A 19937-nucleotide genomic window follows, 5' to 3' on the forward strand; every position below is an offset into this window, starting at 1 on the left:
AGACCCTTGCCCATCCTGGCTCTTAAAAACAGCCGGCATAAGAATAAAGGGCCCCCTCCGGGAGATAATCAACCTATCTCTCACAACAGGAGAATTCCCGGAGGGTTTGAAAGAGGCCGTGGTACGTCCACTGTTGAAAAAAACATCTCTAAATCCACAAGAGCCTAACAACTACAGGCCCGTCTCGCACCTAGCATTTCTGGGCAAGACGATAGAAAGGGCAGTCGCAAACCAACTGACGGAGTACCTGGAAGAAGCTTCGGTCCTAGACCCATCCCAGTCTGGCTTCCGGCCTGGCCATGGGGTAGAGACAACGCTAGTCGCCCTGACGGACGACCTCCGTCGCCAGTTGGACCGAGGCGGATCGGCACTGCTGATATTATTAGACCTCTCAGCGGCGTTCAACACAGTCGATCACGAGCTTCTAGCTCGCCGCCTCATCGATGCTGGAATACAAGGGACAGCCCTTCAATGGCTGATCTCCTTCCTTCAGGATCGTGGACAGAGGGTTGCAATAGGAGAGAAAACATCAGACCGCCGGCAACTTACTTGTGGAGTCCCACAAGGAGCGGTCCTCTCTCCTATCCTATTTAACATCTTCATGCGCCCTCTCGCACAACTGGTACGGAAGTTTGGGCTGGGTTGCCACCAATATGCAGATGACACCCAGCTCTTCCTCCTGATGGATGGCCTCCCTGACTCTCCCCCAGAAGCATTAGCCAGCTGCCTGGAAGCAGTGACGAGATGGCTCAAGCAGAGTCGTCTGAAGCTCAATCCTTCAAAGACGGAGGTCCTGTGGCTGGGTAGGAAGGGGCCATGTGAGGAAGCGCGCCTGCCTACCCTGGATGGCGTGCAGCTCTCTACGGCTCACTCCACCAGGAACCTAGGCGTGATTCTGGACGTCTCCCTCACAATGGAGGCCCAGATCACAAAGGTAGCGCGGCTGGCATTTTACCATCTCCGCCAAGCCAAACTACTAGCGCCCTACCTGGCCCCGGAACATCTAGCCACAGTGATCCATGCGACGGTCACCTCTAGACTGGACTTTTGTAACTCGCTCTACGCAGGCCTGCCCTCAGCCCTGACCCGGAAACTACAACTGGTTCAAAATGCAGCAGCCAGGATCCTCACAGCAACACCGTGGAGGTCTCATATCCGGCCTATTCTCCACCAGCTGCAATGGTTACCAGTTGAATTCCGGATCAGACTAAAGGTTCTGGTTATTACCTTCAAGGCCATACGCGGTCAGGGCCCAGTGTACCTGAGGGACCGCCTCCCCGCCTATGCCCCCAAAAGAGCTCTGCGCTCTACTACCACCAACCAGCTAAGGATCCCTGGCCCTAAAGAAGTCCGTCTGGTCTCGACCAGGGCCAGAGCATTCTCTGTTCTGGCCCCTACCTGGTGGAACGAGCTCCCAGAAGAGATCAGGGCCCTGACGGAGCTTAAACAGTTCCGCAGGGCCTGCAAAAAGGAGCTCCTCCACCAGGCATTTGGCTGAGACCAGACGTAATCAACAGCGACCAAGGGCCCCTGCTCCCCCCCCACCCCCCCCTCAGAATTCAATCAATAAGCCACCCCCCTCAGAATCCCATCAATAAGCCCTGGACCTGTTTGTAGTACTATATTGTTATACCGTTATATTGTGCTGTTATTTTGGTTACAATTATTAGTTATCAGTTATACATGTTACAGACTGTTTTATGTATTGTTCTCTGTTATGATGTAAACCGCCCTGAGCCTCCGGGGAGGGCGGTATATAAGTATGATAAATAAATAAATAAATAAATAAATAAATTACCAGAACCTTTAGTCTGAAACCTTTAGTTTGTTTCAAGGAGAGGGTAAGGGAGTGGCGGAGTTGTTATACAGTGCAGGGAAGGAGGGGGAACAGTCCCTTTTTCAAGTACAAGTCCCATCCTAATCTTCAATCTACTAGTTGGTTAATTACAGTAGTTATGTATTTAGACAGATAATTATAGGCCAGGCAGCATTTCCAGTGGTGTTGAAATTTCTCTGGAGCTTCTTTACATACCATGCTAATCAATCTTTCCATCGATTCAAATTGTCCTGTTTTGTCCAGGCATACTTCCACTTACGGAATTGATGTTTGCTTCCATTTCGCTGCTACAATTAACTTAGCTGCAGCAGTTGCATAGAAAAAAAAACTCTTTTAATTTCTCTGGTAAATACATTAGAAAGAAACATAACAGCATATATTTAGCATCCATGGGAAACGTACATTCCACCAGGTGGGGACCAGGGGCAAATTTCCTGCATAAGCCTATGTATTTTACACCAAAACTTTTGAATCATTTCACATAGCCACCACCAGTGGTAAAATGAACCTGTTGTTTTTTTTTAACATCTCCAGTACCTGTTACTTGTACTGGGTGACATGTTACCTATGACTTGGGGGTAACATACCATCTAAAAACATTTTGAACCACCCTCAGGGATTGACATTTTGTTAGTTTGATAATTTGATAATTCCCCCCCCCCCCATTAAAAAGTTCCTTCCAGTCCTATAACATAATTTTTGGCCAAAATTCTGCATCCATTTAATCATGTTTTATCTGTTCTCCTTCAGTTTCTAATGTTAACAAATGTTTGTAGATTCAACCTAATGTTGAGGTTTATTTGTTTTACTAGCATTTCAAATTCTACCAGAGTTTTCAAAAGAGAAATTTCAAGGCTTATTTTTTTTTTATACCTCTTCCAAATTTTCATTAGGGCTGCTCTTGTAAGATGAGTTTCTTTCTTGAGTTTTGAATGTTCAGCTAGCATAACAGATTATACAAACCTTGCTTAACCTTCTCCAGTGCAAGGTCTCTTTTTAGCAGGTTGATGATCCATTCTGCAATCCATGTCAACACCGTAGCGTGGTTGGTACTATTTTAAGTGAGGTACTCCTAAACCTCCTCTTAATTTATCATGCTGTAATACCTTGAAGGCAACTCTTTCTTTCTTTCTTTCTTTCTTTCTTTCTTTCTTTCTTTCTTTCTTTCTTTCTTTCTTTCTTTCTTTCTTTCTTTCTTTCTTTCTTTCTTTCTTTCTTTCTTTCTTTCTTTCTTTCTTTCTTTCTTTCTTCATGGATAAGATTTGGAATAAAAAGTTCATTTTAGATTGCACCATCATTTTTATTGCCGCTATTCTTGCTGACCAGGACAAATGTTGTCCTCTTCAACTCTTCCTTTATATGTCCCCATGTCTTAGTATAATTGTTCTGAAATAATTTCTTGAGATCTTTGTTGAGATGGATGCCCAGTTATCTAATTTTTTCTGGATTAACATCACAGCCCGTGATTTCATACATTTCTGCCATTTTTTGCTTGTCATCTGTAAGTAGGAAGATATTTGTTTTGGCTCTGTTAACTTTATGGCTGGAGACTTGGCCAAACTCTTCCAGCTGATTCATCACTCTTGGTACAGATTCTCCTGGGTTATTTTATGGTCGCCTGCGTAGCTTCTAATCTTGTATACCTTGTTCCTTTGCCAATCATAATTTTTCTTCCATTACCATTCCATTGATCAACATTCTTTCTGTTTGTTTAAAAAATTTTTTACATCCATTTCATAAAATTGTTTCCACATGCGATCTGTTCAAGAGTAGATAACAAAAAATCCCATCTGGCATTATCAAAGGCCTTTACAGCGCCTAAAAAGAGAAAAGCTACCTCTTTCTCATTTGATCTCTCCAATTCTAGAGCATTCAGAGCAAACCAAATATTCCCTTTCATTTGTCTTCCTTGTACAAATCCCATTTGGTCTTCATGAATGATATCAATTGCATAAGCTAATATTTTTGTAAATATAATCTATGTTCAGTAGAGAGATTGGCCTATAGGATGGTGGCTCCTTCTTTGGGGATTAATGAAATGTATGCTTGTTGCCAGGATTCTGGATATATTCCAGCTTCCCCTTCAATGATTTCTTTCATTATATGTTGTACAGGAGGGGTCACCTCATGTTTCAATTGCTTGTAGAACTCTATTGTTAATCCATCTGGCCCTGGCGCTTTGCCCAATTTCAAAGATGATATGGCCTCCTCTATTTCTTGGATTGTAATTCTCTGATTTAAGAAGAAGAAGAGTTGGTTCTTATATGCCGCTTTTCTCTACCCAAAGAAGTCTCAAAGCAGCTTACAGTCGCCTTCCCTTTCCTCTCCCCACAACAGACACCCTGTGAGGGAGGGGAGACAGGATGGCAGCGGTGAGGAGATAACACAGCAGGTGACGCTCTCGGGGAAGTATTTTATTTTTAATCTTTTATTCAGGCTGTTAATGATTTACTTCTTTACTTCTCTTTCATGCTACTGTAATGGTCTTCTGGGAGTCTTAATTGGTGTGCGGTTCTTGAGGTAATCTGCCAGCACACAAAAATCAGCAAACAGCTTGTGATTTCGCCTCATCCCGCCCAGCTGTGGAACATAGCAACATCCCAACCCTCCTTAATTAGAACTCACAGACAAGGAGTTACATCTTCAAACCTTGTTTTGGCACACCTGAAACTAGGCACAATTATTGGAACATAGTATTTTATTGTGGCTGCTTAGTAAAGTCGTGATTAAAATGATAGATGGGTGGAAACAAACGAAGAAGACATGGCGACTCTAAGGAGGAAGAGTTATTGCCAGCCAGCAAACAAAAGAAGATTGATGATTATTTTCCAAATAAAGACTCTCACCTTAACAAAATACCAGTATCAAATCACTATGCAGCTCTGGCAGAGAGCCAGCAAAGCAATAGCAGGCAAGAGTCAGAAAGGGAAAAGGACAAACTAAACCAGGAAGTAAGAGAACTAACTTATAAAGACAGCAGACTTAATGAGAGTAAAGTTGATTTACTATTAAAGTTTGTAGAACTGACAGCTAACACAGTTACAAACATATTTGGTCTGATAGCTGAATTAAAAAAAGATATAAGTGCCCTTTCCTTGAAAACTGATCTGTTAATTAAAGAGAAACAGCTGGTACAGGGCAAGGATAGGATGCAAGGTGTATTTAACTAATCCTCTAGGATCATCAGCTGATAACACCGAACAGCCAGGGTCACAGCTACCAAATGGTGCTTCTTTGCTCCAAAATCTTGTCCTTCAAAAATGAAGTGTTGGCCCGTATAGAGGCCACTTACCATCCTGGAAAGCGACCAAACACTTGAGTGTTATCTTAAATAAACCAATAAACTCTATTGATTTGAATACTTCAGAGACTTTGAGCAGCCCGAACCAAACTATGAAAGTATTGTTAACCTTTCGGAGTGCAACAATTCCCAAACTAATTTTGGCGCAGAGGGGAAGATTGGAGAAATTGGGAGTGTTCCCAAACAGAGTATTTAAAAACACAGTTATTAGTCCCCTAACCAATTTAAAGACACGCATAAGGGAGAGATGTTCACAGGAACAAAATCGTGCTAAACAGGTCTTAAGCAAACAGCCTAACCTGAAAGAGACTGGCGAAGGGGGGATAATCAATTTGGACAACTCAATAGAGGAGGAGCTTCTGCACTCATTTGGGAAGTTGCCCAGGCCAGAACAGGATGCAATAACAGCACGCCTATCTTCTCTTAGAGACAAACTCCTCGAAGCCACAGATGGTGAACACGCCACCTCTATGGAAAACGGTAACATAACTGGAGTTCCAGGACAAGAGACAGTCATTCTACCTGAGAAACCCTCGAGGCATGAAAAACCAAATGGCTCCAAAGGAATATCCCTGCTTATTGAAGGTTTACAGCGGGAAGAACAAGCTACAAATTCCAGCTCCGAGACACCCCCTCAAAATGAAGAGAATAATGTCATCAATGGAAAATCACTACCCATAGGTAACCCACAGCAAAAGCAACAACATCTTACGGAAAGGGTTAAGACATCATTACCTGCAAGAAATGGCTGCATTTACTCTGACCCAGAGGGACAACTAGATCTGATCAACTGGGATTGACTAGATAAGTCAAGACTCGGGGGTGGGAATGTGGGCATGCAGAAACTTGTATTATTGTCATGGAATTCCAGGGGATGGGCCGGTAGAAGTAGTGACCCGGAAGTTCTTAGTTTTCTTACTAAATATGATATCATTATGCTCCAGGAGACCTGGCTTTTGCTCCCACCATATCTGCCTGGCTATAAAACATTTGATCTCCCTGCAGAACCCTCTCTCCATGGAAGATCTAAGGGGGGGGGGGGTTGGCTATTTTAGTGTCCACTCAACTGATGATGAAATCAGAAGCTCTACCAAATTATGGGCAGTCATCTATGGCTGTGGCTATCTCATTTCAACATGCATGCTACCTCCTGGTTAACATCTATTGTCCCCCGGGAGGAACTAAAGCACAGATAGAGTCCTTTTGGGAGGGCTTTGAGATATATTTAGAGGATCTTTTGATGAAATACCCATCAGCATTCCTCATATTAGGAGGGGATTGTAATGCCAGGATGGGTTGCGACGACTATACTCTCTTCACTAGCTACAACTTACATACTCCTGACTCTGAGATTTATAACTTCACTACATAGAAGATCCTTCAAAGATAGTAAGCATAACCTCTCAGGTCTTAAATTGGCCCAACTGGTATATAGATTGGACCTAATTATTCTGAATGGTTCAGTAATATCAGATTACCCAGCAGAATTTACCTTCTGGTCGGGAGACAGAATGAGCACCATCGACTATATAATAATATCTAAAAACATGATGCAGAGCTCTGTAGAATTTGAGGTATCCTCTTTCTATGACAGTGACCATTTTCCACTTATAATGTGCTGTCCCATCCCTACTAAACAACTCCGCTTATTACAGCGATATGAAGGCATGTCTAATGAGGAAAACTGCATTCCTAAAGTTAAGTGGAATATGAAGACAGATAAATTTATCAGCAATCTGTTAGGCTCTCAGACCTTCATTAACAGGACAGAAGAGTTCCTATTAAGCAATGAAAATTCTATGTCCGTATGTGCCTTTGATACCCTTGTAGAAAACCTTCAGGAGACCTTAACAGGCATAAAAACAGAATCGAGCAAGCACGCACATGGCCATTGTAAAATCTGGTTTGATCAGGAGTGCAGGTCCCTCAAAAAACACTGAGAGATCTTCTCAACTGTTATAGGGTTAACCCTACGGGAACTCTAATAATGGAGATCAAAGAACTGAAACAAAAATACAGAAATATTACACATCAAAAAGAAAAAGGTCATGCTGGAAGCCAGGGAGCAAATTAGACAAGCGGTTCTTCATAGGGATCCCTCTCAGTTTTGGAAATTGGTGGCAGACTATCCAAAAAAACCTTATATAGTCTCAACAATCCCATCTGAAATATGGGAAGCACACTATAGGTCACTATACTCTGCGCTGGAATTGAACATTCCTCAGTCAATGGATATTGAAGTGGAAGCTAATCTGCCTGACTGGCCACAAGTTGGCCAGGCAGAAATAAGGAAGATGATAGGAACTCTGAAATCAGTAAAGCTCCTGGCTATGATCTAGTACCCCCTGATTTAATAAAGAGAAACATTGATTGGTGGACACCAGTACTAGCCAAGCTCTTCACAGTAATTGACAGATCAGGCAGACTTCCGAAAGGGTGGGAGGTCGCAGTGGTGGTTCCAATCTACAAAAAAGGTGACAGGAATGACCCACAGAACTATAGCTTATTGAGTACTATAAGCAAATTATATGCAAGGCACATAAGTTGGAAATTCCAAGACTGGCTAGAGGAAGAAAACCTGCTCATAGAGGAACAAGGAGGCTTTAGAAAAGGAAGGTCAACACTGGGCCATTGTATGTTAGTTGACCACCTGATAGCTAAATATTCATCTAAAACAATGTCCTCCCTTTATATTGCCTTCATTGATTTTAAATCTGCATTTGATTCTATTTCTAGAAATTTGCTATGGACCAAATTAGAAAGGACATCCTTTGACAGACGTCTACTTTTCTTAATTAAAACCTTATACAAAAACACAGCTATTAGAGTTAAGTGTACTCCCCAAGGTCATCTAACTAATATAATTAACTCTGGAAAGGGAGTTAAGCAGGGCTGTATCTTAGCCCCTCTCCTTTTCAATTTCTTTATAAACGATATTGGCCACTCTCTGAAAAAAACAAATTTCCACCCACCAAAAGTTGGGGAAAGACACATCTCACTTTTATTATATGCTGATGACTTCGCAGCCAGCTGGGTGACCTTGGGCTCGCCACGGCACTGATAAAACTGTTCTGACCGGGCAGTGATATCAGGGCTCTCTCAGCCTCACCCACCCCACAGAGTTTCTGTTGTGGGGGGAGGAATGGGAAGGCAACTGTAAGCCTCCTTCGGGTAGGGAAAAGTGGCATATAAGAACCAACTCTTCTTCTTCTCTTTTTCTTCTTAGCCATATTTGCCAGAACCCCTATAGGACCGAGAAGAGCCTTAAGAGCGCTAAACTCCTACTGTCAATTGAATAGCCTGGTAATTAAGACCAAGATCATGGTATGTGGTAAAAGACCTAAATCTCAAACCTGGAGACTAAATGGCGCCCTAATAGAACAAGTCCAACATTACAAATATCTTGGCATTTTTTTTTTCCAGGCTACCTATTCAAGATCTGCCCATATTACTAACATCTCTTTAAATGCACAGAAAAGTGCAGGTGCAATTAAAAAATTCTTCTGGCAGAAAGGAGGCCGCTACATTCCAGCAGCAATTAATATCTTCAAGGCTAAGGCTCTTGCTCAGCTAACATATGGGGCTCCAATTAGTATAACAGGCAGATTGGGCAGTCTAGAAAAGGTCCAGTCTAAATTTCTGAGGGCAATTCTGGCTATACCAAACAACATCTCAAACGTAGCAGTTAGGATTGAGACACGTATGGTCAACGTTCAGTCCAGGCTTTGGATAGCTACCTTTACATTTTGGCTAAAACTACTTTTCCAACAGCAAGGTCTTGCAAGTCTAATAGTGATCGACACATTCTTCTCACCTTGGCAAATTGCACTCACTAAAAAGTTGTGCTACTATGGTCTCTTATATCAATTGTTTTTGTCTATGGGTTATGACAAGACTATAGATCTTGTTAAGACAAGAGTGATAGAAGTAGAGAGACAACATGATCTCAACAATATTCAGGACCCACTCTTTAGGAAAGATCTCCTAAACAGGAACATCCAGATGCTTCAATCAATCAATATTTATTCACGGTCATTCAGACCAAAACCCAAATAAATGCAGTTAAAACCAAGACAATCCAAAAAGCAGGAAAACTGCCAATGCTATAAAAATGTTAAGCACATCCAGATGCAATATCTAAGAAAAATGGTAAATCCTGAGCACAGGAGATCCTTTACCCTCCTTCGTCACAATGCCCTGCCCTCTGCTTACTTGAGTGGGAAATTTGATGGACTACCTCTCAAGGATCGACTCTGTATCTGCAATGAGGGTCAAGTAGAGAACACAGAACACATCTTATTTGAGTGCAAGCTGTATTCGCACAGGTGCATTAGTACCAATGCTTAGAGAATGCCCTCACGACCTGAGAAAGCATCGCCTGCAAATATTGCTATCAGATACAGATAATTTGTTAACTAGCAAAGTAGCAAAATTTGCGTGGCTAGCTTTAAGAATTAGGAAAGAATGGGTCACTCATGTATAGCCATAACAGGTCCACAGAACTTCTTATGTTTTTTGGTTAGCAGATGTATCGCACACCTCTTAATCTTGTCTTTTGTTTTATATTTTAACAGTTTTATTAGTTTTATAGCTTTTATGGCTCATTTTATCCGTGTAAAATAGTCAACGGCTTCTAAATGTTGGCTTTTATGGTGAAGAAGTTTTAAGTTTTATTGTTGATGCATTTTTAACCTTTTAATGTATTACCTTCCCTTTACAAACTGCTATTGTATAGTAGTGCTTCAAAAATTTTGGTCTAAAAGATAAAGGTAAAGGTATCCCCTGTGCAAGCACTGAGTCATGTCTGACCCTTGGGGTGACGCCCTCCAGCGTTTTCATGGCAGACTCAATACAGGGTGGTTTGCCAGTGCCTTCCCCAGTCACGACCGTTTACCCCCCAGCAAGCTGGGTCCTCATTTTACCGACCTCGGAAGGATGGAAGGCTGAGTCAACTTTGAGCCGGCTGCTGGGATTGAACCCCCAGCCTCATGGGCAAAGCTTTCAGACGGCTGCCTTACCACTCTGCGCCACAAGAGGCTCATAAATTTTGGTCTAAATGACCGTAAATAAATAAAATAAGAGGGAGGGGAGGCTGAGAGAGCTCTGAAATTACTGAAGAAGAAGAAGAGTTGGTTCTTAGATGACGCTTTTCTCTACCCAAAGGAGTCTCCAAGCAGCTTACAGTCGCCTTCCCTTTCCTCTCCACACAACAGACACCCTGTGAGGTGGATGAGGCTGAGAGAGCCCTGATATTACTGAAGAAGAAGAAGAGTTGATTCTTCTATGCCGCTTTTCTCTACCCAAAGGAATCATAGAATCATAGAGTTGGAAGGGGCCATACAGGCCATCTAGTCCAACCCCCTGCTCAACGCAGGATTAGCCCTAAGCATCCTAAAGCATCCAAGAAAAGTGTGTATCCAACCTTTGCTTGAAGACTGCCAGTGAGGGGGAGCTCACCACCTCCTTAGGCAGCCTATTCCACTGCTGAACTACTCTGACTGTGAAAAAGTTTTTCCTGATATCTAGCCTATATCGTTGTACTTGAAGTTTAAACCCATTACTGTGTGTCCTCTCCTCTGCAGCCAACAGAAACAGCATCCTGCCCTCCTCCAAGTGACAACCTTTCAAATACTTAAAGAGGGCTATCATGTCCCCTCTCAACCTCCTTTTCTCCAGGCTGAACATTCCCAAGTCCCTCAACCTATCTTCATAGGGCTTGGTCCCTTGGCCCCAGATCATCTTCGTTGCTCTCCTCTATACCCTTTCAATTTTATCTACGTCCTTCTTGATGTGAGGCCTGCAGAACTGCACATAGAACTCCAGGTGTGGTCTGACCAGTGCCGTATAGAATGGGACTATGACATCTTGTGATTTTGATGTGATGCCCCTGTTGATACAGCCCAAAATGGCATTCGCCTTTTTTACCGCTGCATCACACTGCCTGCTCATGTTTAGTTTACACTCCACAAGTACCCCAAGGTCTCGTTCACACACAGTGTTACCTAGAAGCGTATCCCCCATCCAGTAGGCATGCTTTTCATTTTTCTGACCCAAATGCAGAACTTTACACTTATCTTTATTAAATTGCATCTTGTTCTCATTTGCCCATTTTTCCATTGTGTTCAGATCTCGTTGAACTCTGTCTCTATCTTCCGGAGTATTTGCCAGCCCTCATTTTGGTGTCATCTGCAAACTTGCTGAGTAGTCTCTCTACCCCCTCATCTAGATCATTAATAAATATGTTAAAAAGTACCGGGCCGAGCACTGAGCCCTGAGGTACCCCGCTACTCACCTCTCTCCAGTCTGATGAAACACCATTGACAAGAACTCTTTGAGTGCGGTTCTCTAACCAATTCCCTATCCACATAACTATCTGAAAATCCAGATTGCAGTCCTTCAACTTATCCATCAGAACATCATGGGGAACCTTGTCAAAAGCTTTACTAAAATCCAAGTAAATGACATCAACCGAATTTCCCTGATCCAGCAAACCTGTTACTTGGTCAAAAAAGGAAACCAGGTTGGTCTGGCAGGACCTGTTGGAGACAAATCCATGCTGACTTCCTTGGATCACCAAATTGTCCTCCAGATGTTTGCAGATCGCTCCCTTTAATATCAGCTCCATTATCTTCCCCACAACAGAAGTCAGACTCACTAGTCTGTAGTTTCCCGGGTCATCCTTCCTCCCTTTTTTGAAGATCGGAATAACGTTTGATCTCTTCCAGTCCTCCGAGACATCTCCAGTCCTTAAAGAGATTCCGAAGATGATGGACAAGGGCTGTACAAGTTCTCTGGAAAGTTCTTTGAGCACTCTCGGGTGCATTTCATCCGGCCCAGGGGATTTGAACTCATCCAGTGCAGCTAAATGCCTCTCAACAACCTCTCTACCCATGTTAACCTGCCACCCAGACACTATCCTTTGGCTACGGCCATCTCTAGATGTCCCTGTGGGAAAAAACAGATGTAAAATAGGCACTAAGCCTTTCTGCTTTCTCTGCATCTTCCGTTAGAGTTTGTCCATCCGCACCCAACAGTGGGCTTATTGCCTCCTTTACTTTACGTTTGCTCCTCACATAACTGAAAAATCTTTTCTTGTTACAATGGGCTTCCCTGGCCAATCTTAGCTCACTCTCAGCTTTGGCCTTTCTGATGATTGATCTAGAGTGCCTAGTAACCTGTAGGTACTCTTCTTTAGAGCTCTGTCCTTCTCTCCATTTCCTGAATATTTTCCTTTTCTTTCTTAGTTCCTCTTGAAGTTCTGTTCATCCAAATAGGCTTCTTAGAGGTCCTGCAGTGTTTTCGTCTTTCTGGGATAGTCATTGATTGAGCATGCAATAGCTCTTGTTTGAGTAGCGCCCACCCTTCACATGCTCCCTTCTCAAAGAAGTCTCAAAACACCTTACATTCACCTTCGCTTTCCCCACAACAGATACCCTGTGAGGTGGGTGAGGCCAAGAGAGCCCTGAGATTACTGCTCGGTCAGAACAACTTTATCAGTGCCGTGGCGAGCCCAGAGTCACCCAGCTCGCTGCAAGTGGGGGAGTGCAGAATGAAACCCGGCATGCCAGATTAGAAGTCTGCACTCCTGAGCACAACACCAAACTGGTTCTTTAAGCGTTTCTGGTGCTCTTGTGTAAATTTTTCTATCAAAGCATTCTGAAGATAATCTTTTATTCCCATGTCTCCCGCTTTGAGGACCTCATATAATCCTTTAAAATAGTGAAGCAAACATTGCTGTATTTTTCCTCTGTATGGTACTCTTGATTCCCAATTCTCACTGATGTGATGGTCTTTTTAGCCAAGTCCTTCCTCATTCTACATGCCAAGAGTTTTCCTGGCTTGTCTGCAAGTTCAAAATTCTTCTGTCTCAGAAAATTCAGTTTATTCCTCATTTCTTCTGTTTCTAGAAGGTCTCTTTGCATTCTGAGCTTTCTAATTGATTTCATTGAGATTTTTGGCTGGGGTTTTCAGTTGTTTGTTCTCCAATATCTGCAGTTGGTTCAAGATAGCTGATAGCTCTTCCCTTCTTTTCTTTCTTATGAAGGAGTCATGTCCAATTAATTTTCCTCTTACAAAGACTTTTCTTGCTTCCCAGAAGGTGCCATGTTTCATATTGTTATATTATTATATTACTAGGGGTAAAGCCCATTGTATCCAGGAATACACTTGGCGCTAGTGCCTGGGGGTGGGAAGTGGAAAGCAAGGGTAGGCTGGCACGTGAGGGCATGGGGATGAAGGGGTGTTTTTTATGGGGGGGTTGTGGTGGCTTGCTTGCAGATGAGAGTGTGAAGGGGTTGGCAGGGGTGTGAAGAAAGTGTGGTGGGGAAGGTTTGTTGACGTTGGTTGTTGATTCACCTTTGGCAACTGTGGCTTAGTTGTTTTATCCGTAGCTCACAAGAAGATCTCATGGTAGATGACGTTTCTTGTAACAATGAGGTCTGAATGTGGGAGTAGCATGCTCTGTTTCTGGATCAGGTGTAACATGGACTCTGAGGTCTCGGAAGCGTCTGACGCATGACATGGCGACATACAGTTGGGCATGACTGAACACAGGCTCCTCAAGATGGAGGCCTAGTGGCTGATGCCCCCCAGGGTTCTTAAGAGGGGGAAGGTGGCGGTTGGGGTGGTGGTGGGGCGGGTGCTCCCCCTCAGAGAAGGCACAGGCTGGCTTCCCTAAGCCCTGTAGGCAGGAGCTGTTGCCTCAGGAGGGCAAAGCCGAAGAGCCCCCATGGACCCCTGGCAACGCACTCACCTCAGGAGACGGGTCTGAGGGGCCAGAGACTGTGAAGAAGTGGCAAAGTTGTGGGAAGACAGTGAGGGGTGGGAATTCCAATCCGATTGGGTAGCCAGTGGGTGGACGGCCAATCAGAGGCCTACAAGTGCCAATGATGGACCGGACTGGCCCATAACCCTTTACACTAACTCCTCCCAGGATCTCGTACCCCTTTTTTTTAAACATTCATTGTTACAGATTTATTGGTTTTGATGTACTGCTCTTTGTGAGCAAACCTAGGTTGTTCACAACACACATATACTTTGTTTATAAAATATCAAAACTAATAGTGTTCAGTTGTTTCTCCTCCCATAGATTTTCTTGGCTGCAAACTTGTTCTGGCCTGAATCAAAGGCCTGGAGGAAGAGTGCTGTTTTGCAGGCCCTGTGGAACTTAGATAGTTCTGTCAGGGTCCGGGGCTCAGCTGGCAGCTTGTTCCGTCAGGCTGGAGCCATGGCCAAATTGGTCCTGGCCCGGGTTGAGGCCAGACCCACGTCCTTCAGGCCACGGACCACCAATAAGTTGATACTAGAAGTTCTTCTGGGGTACATTGGGCACCTAACAGAGGTGGCCAAACAGTGGCTCTCCAGTGGTGATTGCAGTTCGTGGACGTCTCTAGAGCCACAGTCTGACCACCCCTGGTTTATAATAATGCTGGGACTGTGGAGAAACCTCTTCCTTGTGGTACAGGGAAAAAGAACAGACATGGAAACGGGGCTTAACAAGTAAAGAGCTGAGGTTTCAGCCAGGTGGAAGTTACACCGCAACTCTGCCAGTCCTGTTGCTTAATTTTAGGGTGAGGCAGAAGAGCAGATTCTAGTCGTTCAGTAGGGGAAAGGAAAGCGTTCTGCATATGCCCAGAGGTGCTTTCCCGGTTACTCTTAAGAATCCCAAACTCTGAACTGCTGTTGGGTGAGTCGCTAATTGCTGCGTGGCAGCTAAGTTGCCAACCTCCAGATGGTGCCTGGAGGTCTTCCAGAATTACACCCAAGTTCCAGGGCGACAGAGATTAGTTCCCCTGGAGGAGAAGGCTGCTTTCGGAAGTGGACTCCATAGTGTTCTACCCTCCCCTTCCCAAACTGCCCTCCCCAGAGTCCACCCCCAAAACCTCCAGGAATATCTCAGCCTTTGGGGGACGGCTTCCTACAGGCAGCTGTAAATGGGCCAGCCTTTAAATGGCTTACAGTCAGGAGTGCATGTTTGGTGTTGGTGGCAGAGGCTAGAATTAAAGCAGGGACTTCGTAGTTCATGGTTCAGATGCTTAGACTGAAGACACGTGAGCCACTTAAGTGGCTTCTCAGTACTCATTTAGCGTAGGGAGTGTTCAGAAAAGTCTGTGTGTTTATAAAATATCAGTCCCAACAGTCCATAGTTCAGTCCCAACAACGACCTTGCAGTGCAGTCCAATGTTATGTTTTCCTGATAAGGCAGACTTGCCTTAGGCCACTGCGCTAGTTGTATGGACAACCCCAGTTTGTTGGAACTCCCTAGGCTGTCTTTTCATTCACTTTGACTGACTTTTCAAGCTGAAATGTAATTCTCCCTACCTGGAATGCCAGTCCTGCTTTGGGAGCAGAGTTAATCCCGGGAATGAAATTGAGGGTGTTTCAAAACTGCTAACTTAGGACTCTTCAAGGTTTGTGGCAAGCAAAGCTGAGATAATAGATCCCAGATAAAGATCTTGTCAAGCTTCTTGGTCCGACTTGGGTCCCAGTTGCTTTCAGTCTAGTGTTGTCCTTTTTGGGACGGACTAAAATTGCGGAACCCTAGACAGCTGCCTAGTTGGTCTGCTGGTAGCAACTTTTCCAAATGGCTTTTCCCTGCGAGCTCACTAGGAAGTCTTGTAAAAGCAGCTCTTTCTCAGCTTCCCATCTGCAGTACAGCACCACTTCCCCCTCAAAAAGAAAATCTCTGTTGCTTTATAGCTGTGGATGCCAACCTCCAGGGGGATAACCAAAATGTGGCCGCACAGTGAGATATACAAAAATGAGTATGTGCAAGGCAAAAAAATGTAAAGAGGAAATTTTACTAGTGTAATCAGGTAGCTTCTGCTTCAATACGGCGACAGAGATCCCTTTGCCTGCAGAAAAGAGCCGTTTTTGAAGGTGGTGTTGGACCCCACTGATGTCTCTGACTGCCTAAAATCCCCCCTCCTTAGCCTCCTCCCCTCCCTGGATCCCCAGGGCTGGCAACCCAATTTATAACTAAAGAAAGTTTGGGTGGTTTTCTGTGAGTCCCTGTGGGCACAGGAAGTAATTGGGGAGCAACAGAATTGTGTCCTGCTGGAGGAAAACAAAGTAAATACTTCAGAATTAGCTGTGCCTGGTGCTGTGAAGTTCTAGATGCCTTTGTCATTTTGTATGCCGAAAGCTGGTTTCCATTTTACTCCTTTGCTCCCAGCCCTGAAGATTGACAAGGGGCAACTTCTGGTTGGTACTACTGGTGCATGTAAACTCAAAACGGGCTTGCGAAGAGGGCGGGGGAATGAATGACTGTGCGCCTCTCAACTTTATCGGGTGGCATAGATGTCACTGATTGTCTAAGCCTTCTGGAAGCAAGCGTGAAACTTTGGGTGAAGCAAACGTTCCCCCCCTAAATGTTTTTATTACATTTTAAGAATAAACACAAAAAGAAAGGAAAGTGAGATAATAGTCCTGATTAGAGATGCTAACTACCCTCAACCCTTAGGGGGTTAGTCTTTGGCAGCTAAGTTAACATCTTTTGGTATCAATGTAAACACAGTTGATATAGTCCACAGTTGCCCCCATTCTTCAAATGAGATTTTTTACCAAAGTTCTGCATCCATTTAACCAGACAGTTTTTTACTTGCTCATCCTGTGTTTCCAGATTCTGGAGATATTTGTATATCTGACCTAAGGAAAATCGATGATGAGAGGAATATGTTGTGTGGATGCTTTAAAAAAAACAAAACCAAAATGCTCCTGTTTGGATGCCAGCTCAGAGCAAAACCTCCACATGGAATGGAAGCGATCGTGGAAAAAGATGTTGGGCTGGTTTTACAAAATAAGATGCTTAGCTTCTGTTCATGAAAAGAGGAACTCGTTGGCCACTGTGAGCAAGGATGCTGATGTTCACGGTTCTGATCCAGCAGGATCCTTCTTAAGTCCTTCAGCGGAGGACCTTCCAATAATGTCCAACAGTAACATCCTCTTTCCTTTTGTGTAAATTCCCTGCAGTCGTTAACCTCCAGATTCCTTCTGTTCTCAACAGGCTATGAGCTGCACGGCCTTGAAAGAATACCAGATGGCCCCGCACTTGTTGTCTTTTACCACGGAGCGACTCCGATTGACTTCTTCTATTTCATGGCCACTGTCCTAATTAAGAAGAAGAGGATCTGCCACATTGTGGCCGACCACTTTGTCTTTTCAATTCCAGGTAAAATTTGTTTGCAGTGGGGTTTGTGGTTTCTGTTGATTGTTTCCCCGTTTGTGCCTCAGTACTCTGGGCAGGGATTTATTTTGAGCTAACAGCACAAGCCTGACAAGTTGATTTGCAGTTTGTTTTATTGCAGGTCCCTTCTGCAGCTCTACAAATGACGACAGGGGGACAGTTCTCAAGCAGGGTCTTCCGGGTTTCAAACCTGAACATAGACCTGCTTTATCAGGGACCACCTTCCAGAATAAAAATTTTAAGAAGCATTATTAGAGGTTGGGGCGGCACAAAAAGGGAAGTTCAACTATGCTTACAGAAATCAGCACTATATCCTTGATGTTCAACTACTCATTTTCTTTCTGGTGCTACAAGTAGACTTGGGTGGGTTACATTGCCATGTCTGCAGGTGTCCAGTCTACATCTGCAACCCACAGACAGTCCAGCCGTGGCTACTCTCTCTGGTGAGTCTGTAGCCGCGGAAAGCTATTGCTGACTTTTTGAGTATTCTGGGGAAAAAGATTTTCATTAGGCCCAAGTCGGCTGCCTGGGGGAGAGGGGAGAAGGTTATTGGGCATAAGATCATTAGAACATAAGAAGAGCCATGCTGGATCAGACCACAGACTCTTCAAGTCCAGCATTGTGTACACACAGCGGCCAATCACCTAGCTCCAGGAAGCCCACAGGTGTGGTCACTGCTATGGCATCCTCCCCCCCCCCCACCACGCTCCTCAGCAAGGGCAGTATGCCTTTGATACTGCAGGGAATAGACATCTATCGTTACTAGTAACTATCGATAGCCCTGTCCTGCCAGAATGTATTCAGTCTCCTTTTAAAGCAGGGGTAGTCAAACTGCGGCCCTCCAGATGTCCATGGACTACAATTCCCATAAGCATTCGCTGGCAGGAGCTCATGGGAATTGTAGCCCATGGACATCTGGAGGGCCGCATTTTTACTACCCCTGCTTTAAAGCTATCCAAGTGGGTGGCCATGACCACATCCTGTGCTAGTGAGTCCCACAACTGAACTTTGTGCTGTGTGAAGAAGTACTTCCTTTTGTCTGCCCTGAACCTCCCACCTGTTTCTGTGGATGACCCCCAGGCTTTAGTACTATGGAAGAAGCTGTTCACTCTTTGTGCACCATGCAACATTTTATAGGCATTTTATAATGTCTTCCCTCACTTGCATGTTTTCAAAGCAAAAGAGTCCTTAAGCATTTGGACAATTCCTCCTAGGCAGTTGTTCTAGCCCCCTGATTATTTTGGTTGATCTTTTATGCACCTTCTCAGTCTCCTTGTTCAGGTGGGATGACCAGAATGAGCAACTGCCTTTTGGAAAATTAAACCTGTCAAGGTTTTCGCTCAACTATTGCATTTGCTGCTTCTGTCCACTGTTTATTCCATGGTTCCCACTAAAATTGCTATACCAGGGACCCCCAATATGGGCACCACAGCACCTGCAGATACCTTTCTTGGTACTCCTCAAGGGTTGTTGTTGTTGTTGTTGCTATTACTATTATTATTATTTGATTTTTTTCCCGCCATTTCTGAAACCGGTTACAATGTCTGATAAAACCCATTAAAACTCCTGATTAAAAGACATAAAATCACAGAACATGGCGGAAAACCTCCACCCATCCTCACTACCTGCTCACACCCAGGGGGAGGGGCATCGATCTTCCTTGCTGACCCCAGCCTTTAACATAGACCTGGCGGAAGAGCTGCGTTTTGCAGTCCCTGCGGAACGCCGGAAGCTCCCACTGGAGAAAGTGCGTGGAACTTTCGTCCAAGAAGGCTTTTGACTGGCCATCGGGCTGTGCGGATTTTTAAATATCTTGTTTTGGCAGCAGCTGGCTCCACTGCACAGGGATCTTCACTGCGTGGCCAAAGACTAGCTGCAGCAGCTATTTTATGGTTACCCCTCTTGTGCCAGCTGTTTTGTGGCAGTCCACCGCCCACCGCACTGGGTCCAAATTCCAAAGGCCCCAAAAGTTTTGAGGGAAACCTGTGCTGGACCGTAGCTTCTGTCCTCTGTAAGTGACCTTGTTTCTCTCTGCTTGCAGGTTTTAAACTCTTGCTTGATGTGTTCGGCGTGAAGCACGGATCGCAGGAGGAGTGTGTAAAAGCACTCAGGAATGGCGACTTGCTGGCCATTGCTCCGGGAGGCGTTCGGGAAGCCCTCTTCAGTAACGAAAACTACTCCATCATATGGGGGAATCGCAAAGGATTTGCTCAGGTGGCCATCGATGCCAAAGTGGTAAGTACTCTTGGCACATGACGGGATCCTGACATGAGAGTCACACGCTTGGGTCATGGGATGAGCTTCTCTTCCATAACTCAGAAGGTATGAGCTTTCTTTGGGTGACGCTCAATTCTTTTCCTATTGAGAAACCCCTGAAACATTCTTCAGGCTTCGAGAAACCCCAGAAGTGGCACAATTGGTTGGGAAACATCATTGTGGACACGCCCACCTGGTTCCTTCTCACCCCTCCAGGACCTTCATTGGCCATTCAGGGAGGAGGGGAGCAGGGGGTTGACATGACCATATATGGCCATATCACCCAATATATGTTTAACAAATGTTATAAATTTGACGAGCCTCTTGTGGCACAGAGTGGTAAGGCAGTCAAGATGCTG

At 44.5% G+C, this 19937-nt stretch overlaps 1 protein-coding gene across 4 annotated transcripts in view; it reads left to right on the top strand.

Moving 5' to 3' along the window:
• LOC143834798 (DGAT1/2-independent enzyme synthesizing storage lipids-like) overlaps positions 1–19937 on the top strand; it is a 65307-nt gene that overhangs the window by 30212 nt on the left and 15158 nt on the right. For 3 of the 4 annotated variants that reach the window (XM_077331575.1, XM_077331577.1, XM_077331579.1), the window contains exons 3-4: positions 17143–17307; positions 19364–19557. In XM_077331575.1, coding sequence (XP_077187690.1) covers positions 17143–17307; positions 19364–19557 — 359 coding nt within the window. Of the gene's footprint in view, positions 1–5565; positions 5820–17142; positions 17308–19363; positions 19558–19937 lie in introns of all 4 variants that reach the window. The other variant, XM_077331578.1, reaches the window with a different exon arrangement.

This window comes from Paroedura picta, chromosome 4, assembly GCF_049243985.1.
Source record: "Paroedura picta isolate Pp20150507F chromosome 4, Ppicta_v3.0, whole genome shotgun sequence".
Classification (NCBI taxonomy): Eukaryota; Metazoa; Chordata; class Lepidosauria; order Squamata; family Gekkonidae; genus Paroedura; species Paroedura picta.